The following is a 7,500-nucleotide window of genomic DNA, read 5'->3' on the forward strand; positions in this document are numbered from 1 at the left end:
AAAGACTGGCGTACTTTTCCCACCACTGTTCAGGAACGGCTCCCTACTGTGAACCGAATCATATCGTTCATTTCAAAGAGCCGTTCAAAAGACTTGATTCGTTCGCGAACGTCCCACCTCTTACAGCGCAGCATGAAGCAGCAGCAGTGGCGATGAGCTCCGCTGTCGTCAGACTCACAGAAGACAGAACATGATACATATTTAAAATTATGATAGGTTTTAATGGTTGAAGCTTTACTACTTTAGACAAATAATTATTTGTATAATAAGATTAAATGATAAAATAGCCTAAGAGGCATTTTCCCAGCCGGCCACAGTGGCCGGTGGACTTTATAATTACCGGCCAATTAAACATTTAACCGGCCAATGGCCGGTAAATACCGGCTAACGGAATCTCTGGACCACACGTGCGCGCACGCACACACACACACACACACACACACACACACACACACACACACACACACACACACACACACACACACACACACACACACACACACACACACACACACATACACACACACACACACACACACACACACACACACACACACACACACACACACACACACACACACACACACACACACACACACACACTCTCTCTCTCTCTCTCTCTCGCTCTCTCTCTCTCTAATTCATGAATATAACTACTGTAATTTCCACATTACCATAGTTAGGCCAGAGCACACCTACATATAATAATATTGACCTACTTGCTCCTGCAGGGGAAATTTGGTTTCAGCTCAACCTTCAGCTGTTCGCTGCCCACAGTGACAGCTCCTGAAGGAATTCACACTTTAAACAATAGCCCTGCCACACTTCATAGTATTCAAACTTCATTCGGTGACCACGCGCGTGTTGCGTTTATAGTTTATATGTGCGCATTTGTGTGTGTGTGTGGGACGTAGGGAATAATTTTAGATGCCATCCAAAATAAATCTAGAACACACCACACACACACAATACAAGGAGGGGGTGTGACAGCTTTGCCCAAGTACAAGGCTGTCACATTGAACTTTATGTTCATCTAGCTGTAGTCATGGCAACCATATCTATTATCAAGAGCTTGTCAAATCTGCATTAGCTCCATGACATAGGTAATTAATACAAGTACATAGGTTTTTTTATCCACACCTTCATGTCTGTGCTCAGAAATGTCAAACATAGAAAAAAGCCATCTGACCTTCAACATTCAAACTGCTGTTGTTTGAAAAATCCAAATAAAACAAATAAATCCATTAAACAATTGCAGCCTCCACACCCAGGTATCGGTGGAGAGTATTTGGACCATTTGTGCCCTTGAATTAATAATTTGTGTGTTCAAATTAATAATGTTTGCTCTCTAATTTGCTTTATTTGTGTCATGTAAATCAGTAACACATTGTGCTCCACTGTTCTGTAACATTTGGAGGTATTTGTACTTTACTTGAGTATTTCAAACTTATACCAATACTTCTACTTCTACTCCACTACATCTCGGATCCAAACATTGTACTTTTATGCCACTGCAATTAATTGAAAACTGTAGTTACTAGTTACTTAACAGTGTACTTAAAGTTTAACAGATTACTTCTACATTGCAGTATGTATACTTTTATGTGTAGAAGGGGAGTACTTTTTCCATCACTGACCTCAAGTTCCATTCTAGTCATACTGCCTATTGACCGAATTCACGTTACGCAACTTCCTGGCGCTGACGTCACGGTAGCAGGGGAAAAAACTACTAATATCCCATAGAGTTAACACAGAAATCGCAAATTTAATCAATTTCCGAATAGTAATGTATAAAATATGGCTAGTGTGATCAAGAACACAAGATAGTAAAAGGCATAATTTACTTTACCGTTCGAAATAATGATTTGTTGGCTTTAAAGTTATACCATGTAACTTTTTTTATAAAACAAATCTTAAAATTGTCCTAACTGTTAAATCGCTAAAGTTTTAGAACACCCACTCCGTTATTTTCAGCTTCTGAAGCCTTCTCTTTATATGTTTTCTATGAGCCGTGAGGGGGGAGAATTTCGCGGCAAAATGACGTAATCTGCATCATCTGTATACGTTGTGTATACGTTGGCCAATCACATCGCAGATCATACACACATGATACACTACCGGCCAATTACAGTGCATCTTGTGTGTCTTTTCAGGAAATAGCTTGCTTCAACAGCTTTGTTTACTGCTGGTCTAGAAGTCTAGCATGTAACTCCCCAACCGCTGCTCGCAGAGGGACACGGGAGACCTCATTGAAAGCGTCTCGGCGAGGCGAGGCGGTCGCGGTGGTCTGACGGCCCGGTCCGCGGCGAAAAACGGCCGAAAAAAGCAGACGCGACCGCGGTTTGCTATACTGCTACAGACCACTAGTTGAGCAACTTACACAGTATAGCTTTAAGTCTAGCTATTTCTATGTTATTTTCGGTTATTTTACCCTCCAAAGCTGACGTCAGCACCAGGAAGTTGCTGAGAAATTCGCTGAGTGCGCATGCGTGGGCGGGCTGTGAATAGGGTCAATTGCCGCATATGTATAACATTGTTGATTTTGACAGCAAATTTCGATTTACTTTTAGTCATAGTCTTTTGAATAAAATATGTTTTCATATTTTAGTCATCTGAAATGTTTTAGTTTAGTCTACTTTTAGTCTACTAAATATCATAAAATCTTAGTCGACTAAATCTACAGTTGATTTTGTCAACAAAAATGTTAAAAATAGCCGATCTGAGCTTGTAGATCTGCTATTTTCTGAGTGAAACCAAACATAAAATTACTTGTCTTTTAGTTCTACCGGATCTCTCATCCACTAGTCCCTCCCTAACACTATAGTTTTGAATTGCTGATTAAATTGTCAGTATATTTAGTCTTACTTTCCGTCATCGTAGTTTAGTTTTTGTTTAGTTCTTATTACATTTTCGCCATAGTTTTAGTCGACGAAATCAACACTACTGCCTATTGCCGTATACGTACCTTTGACCCATTTGCCAGGCACGTGCACACATAGACATCAAAGGGGGCTTGAGCCCCTGCCCTTTTATCCGTCTGTAAAAAGTACCCTCTCCAGACCATGAATGCAGTTTTTTACTATGGTGAAAGAAATGCAAATGCCCTCTTTCCATGCCATATCCTAAGGCAGCGTTCAAGAGAATTGCCTCGTCCAAACTCTCCTGAACTTGAAAGCAGCATCTCATGTCTAAACAATTGTCCTCTTTGTTGATTATGCTCAGTGTGATATAACGCACCGAAAATAGCCGACCTTCAAGCTCACAACATGTCGCGTTGCGACGCGTTGTGAGCTTGGAGTTCAGCTATTTTCCACATTTCCACCAAAAGGCCCTTTTTTAAAATTTCAGCCCCTGCCTAGCTCTCTAACATTCTCTGCACCTCCCTGCCCTTTGCTCCCCATTAATAATAATAATGTATTCATCAATATATCACTTTATATTTTCAATATATCGCCCAGTCCGACAGTAAAATGGTGTTCCTTGTCTCCCGCAGGGTGATCGGCAGTGTGTCTCAGTTTGATGAGTTTGCCCGGGTGTTCCACTGTCCCAAGGGGTCCCCCATGCACCCTGTGGACAAGTGCTCCGTATGGTGACCTCTAGGGGTCCCCCATGCACCCTGTGGACAAGTGCTCCGTATGGTGACCTCTAGGGGTCCCCCATGCACTCTGTGGACAAGTGCTCCGTATGGTGACCTCTGACCCCTGGACCACGCCCCCGGGACCTTCTTCACAGCCTCCTCCTCCTCGTCCACTTCCTGTCTCAGATGACCTTCTGTTCCCGTCTTCAGTTTTTCATCCTGTTTGATCTCAGTACTGGATGTGCTTACTGTGCACGCTGTAGCACGGAACTCCTCATTTCCCACACATACAAGAGATACACACAAGAGATTTTTTTTGTGATATTGTTGGTCTGTAGATGGTCCGCACTTAGCAAGCATCACTGTCAAACTACATGATGGGCAATTTGCATAACATTTGATTATATCTATTTTTCTATGCTGGGAATGTATTAGCCTTTATTTTCAACTCATCTATTTTTCTATCTCAAAAGATATAGGGCACTTATACGTTGTGCATTCAAGTAACATACCGGTAAGCTTCTTTCTAATGCAATTATAGATATCTTCAATTATTATTGTCATCCTTATTATTATTTTGATGATATGTGGCATAAGCTCAAAGATGGAGAGGTCAACTTGCCTATCTAAAACACAGAATATGGACTGGAAGCTAAATAAATTCTCTGGACTGAAGGACACGAGAGACAGAGAGGACTTGAGGAAATATTCCTGCCTAAATGAAGTTGGACAAAAATGTATTGACAATGAACTGGAGTCAGTACCACTCCACCGCCTGCCATTAGTCCTATGCTAGGAAGACCATGTTTTCGACCCTTTCCGCGTGTGTCTCTGTCCCTGGACAGCTATCTCGGAGACCACTGGACCGATTGGCATGAAACTCTGCATGAACGCTCTCAGGAGGCCAAGGAAGAACCTCCATCCCACCCCACCCCGTAACCCACTTTTCAAATTGGCCTCGTAGTGGCACTATAACTGACAAGCCTCTTCATGTTTTGGCCTAGGCCTACAGTATATGTATCTCCTGAACTGTAGGTCATACAATATACGGTAAATACAGTATTTGCCCCTGGATTCCTTGGATCGTGACACATCGTGACACAACTCCCCATGTAGACTCATATCCACTTCATTTTCTGCTATTTTTGAAGCGGTGAAAGCCGCTTCCAAGGAGTGGCTTTGTTTGTCCCGTTCATGTCCATATATGGTCATTTCAGTCCAGAATGAACAGGTTTTATCTGTCCGTAAATGTGTGTCCCATGTGTGTCCCCTCATGTCCATATATGGTAATTCCAGTCCAGAATGAACAGGTTTTATCTGTCCGTAAATGTGTGTCCCAAGTGTGTCCCCTCATGTCCATATATGGTCATTTCAGTCCAGAATGAACAGGTTTTATCTGTCCCGTATGTCCAGAATATGTGTGTAGTGTCCGTCCCGGTCTGATGATTGGATGATTAAAAATCACATGACAATTCGGCCCTCCAGATAAAATCATTCATTCAGAATTCTGAATTCTTAAGCTCTAGAACACATAGAATAAAAGTTCACCGCGTCACTTCGAACCGAGGTTTGACATGTGAAGGATACCTTCACATGTTTCATATTCCATTCTAATTGGCTATGATTGGCTTCCAGCCTTTGCCTGTTTACACAACATGCCACACATTTTGTCCAATCTACCCTACATTTTGAATGACACACAATGAGCCCCTACACAACACAGAGGTAAAAGTAATTTCACTTCAGCTCATAGGGAGCTCCACAAATGATATAAATGTCACTGTTTGTTGCAGAAACGTGATTATTATTTTTTTTAATACCAAATGAGGTACGGATAATCTTGCGATTCACGTGACAATGAACAATATTCCGATTGGCTTCAAAATGTTGTGGACGAGACTGACACAGCCATGGGTAGGCCACCCAGCCCGCCGAAGACCTGCGCTCCGAAGAGCACCCTTTTCTAGTTGAGTCTTTTTTGTACTGGAAACTGACATTGTGTTGTAATGTTGCCCTCTTGTGGTCAAAAGAGGAATCTCTGGTGAAACATTCGCAAGCTGTTATCTCGCGCACCGACATCTTGGATACTGTGAATGTTTGTACGTTTTTAAGATCTGTCATGGATAATTTTATTTTATTTTTAAAGAAGTGAATCCGTGGTGACCTTTTATCTCAGGGTTTGTAGCAAATAATGACGCCACAAAATGCTAATCGGATGGCATTGTCTGCATGTCTCTCTATCCTTTTGGATACAGTGATGCATTAAACATAATACTCACGATACGATAATATCATACATAATATAATACAATATAGTCTAATACAATAACAAGTCCACTACACCAGGGGTCTTCAATGTTTTCCGGGCCAAGGATCCCTTAGCTTAGAGACAGATGAAGCAGGGACCCCCACTACATATTAGATTAATGTTTAATATGTGATTTCAGACATTTAACCACTTAAACCACTTCAATACTGTGAGAACTTGACCTGTGGCTCGGTACTTGCATGGTCTGCTCTTTAGTCCCTCTAGTCTACACCAAAGCACCAAAAATGTCGAAGACGAGTTGTGAGCTTGTAGATATGCTATTTTTGGCTAATTTTCCTCCCATTTTAAAGAAATAAATGAACGTATTTACAAATATTACTGTTTGCCCAGAGGCAAATAGTAGCCGGGGGTCCCATTTTGCATATCAAACGCCATTCAAGTAGACGCAAATAAATGTTGCAAATAGCCGCCTGGTTCTTTTAAACGTCTGGGGTCCAAATGGATTTTGAGTATTAAACTACTATTTGGAAACATACGATATGCTCCAAATGTTCACTTATTATGACATGCTCAGAATAGAGTTCTCAACAGGCCTGAAAATTAAGGCCCGGCCCTAACTGGGCCGGCCCGAGGCCCTACCCTGCCCGACTAGTTAGCATACATTTTCGGGTTTTGATTTGTCGGGTCGGGTATGGTCGGGTTTGGAAAGAATTTGCACTTAGAAATAGTAATACAAAAATATTTTCTTTTTTCATTGAGCCCGAGGCCCTACCCGGCCCGAGTAATTAGCATACATTTTAGGCCCTACCCTACCCTAAATGTCGGGTCGGTTCAGGTATGGTTGGGTTCGGGAAGAATTTGAACTCTAGCTCAGAATAGGGTTACTATGATTCATTTGATTTATGATTTGATTGATCATTTCATTAATGCACTCTGCTTAGGCAGCACTGTTAGCCTAGTTCCAGACCCTGAATCGCTAGCCACACCCCTTTAATTTTTTTGTTATAATGAAGTGAAACGAAATGTCAATTCAGGCTGAGTGTCAGGCTACAGCACTGTTTGACTAAGGCTACATTTGCTGCTAAGCTAAATGGCAGGCTGTTTTACTCTCATTACTCTGCAGTGTAATGTTCAAACAAAACAATACAATTTTCAGTCTGAACACCCACCATGGTAAATATAGCGTCACAAAATATTGAGAGGCCCACACAAACATCGAGACATTTTTGATAATATTGTGTTACATCCCTAATGAATTGATCACCACTGGAAAATAACTGAAACTTTGCTCTTTGAGTACCCCGACCGCACGACTGTTTCTCTCCTGCTCCAGAGTTTGTGGTATGGTTGTCTAGTTTGCAAAATGCTTTTATTGTTGTCCAGAATACCCTACTTCAGTTGAAAGTCGTTCATAGATTGCATAAATTGCCTGTCCATTTCTTAACACTAAAATCGCTGCTGCCATTGTGTGTGTGTGTGTGTGTGTGTGTGTGTGTGTGTGTGTGTGTGTGTGTGTGTGTGTGCACACGTGTGTGTGTGTTTGATGGAGAAAATGTTATTTATATGTGTTTATCTTTTGTCGACCATGATTAATGTTTGTATTTTCAATCATGTATTTTGCGTTGTATGGCCAAATTGTATATATTGTTAATAA

General features: G+C 41.4%; 1 protein-coding gene across 1 annotated transcript in view; it reads left to right on the plus strand.

Moving 5' to 3' along the window:
• ecel1 (endothelin converting enzyme-like 1) overlaps positions 1 to 3,593 on the plus strand; it is a gene marked incomplete at both ends in the record, with an annotated part of 51,725 nt that extends 48,132 nt beyond the window's left edge. The window contains one exon of the mRNA XM_080731650.1: positions 3,494 to 3,593. Within this exon, the coding sequence (XP_080587776.1) occupies positions 3,494 to 3,593 (100 nt within the window). The remainder of the gene's footprint in view (positions 1 to 3,493) is intronic.
• Between the last annotated feature and the right edge of the window lie 3,907 nt (positions 3,594 to 7,500).

The sequence above is a fragment of the Nannobrachium achirus genome (genome assembly GCF_963921795.1).
Source record: "Nannobrachium achirus genome assembly, chromosome: 8".
Classification (NCBI taxonomy): domain Eukaryota; kingdom Metazoa; phylum Chordata; class Actinopteri; order Myctophiformes; family Myctophidae; genus Nannobrachium; species Nannobrachium achirus.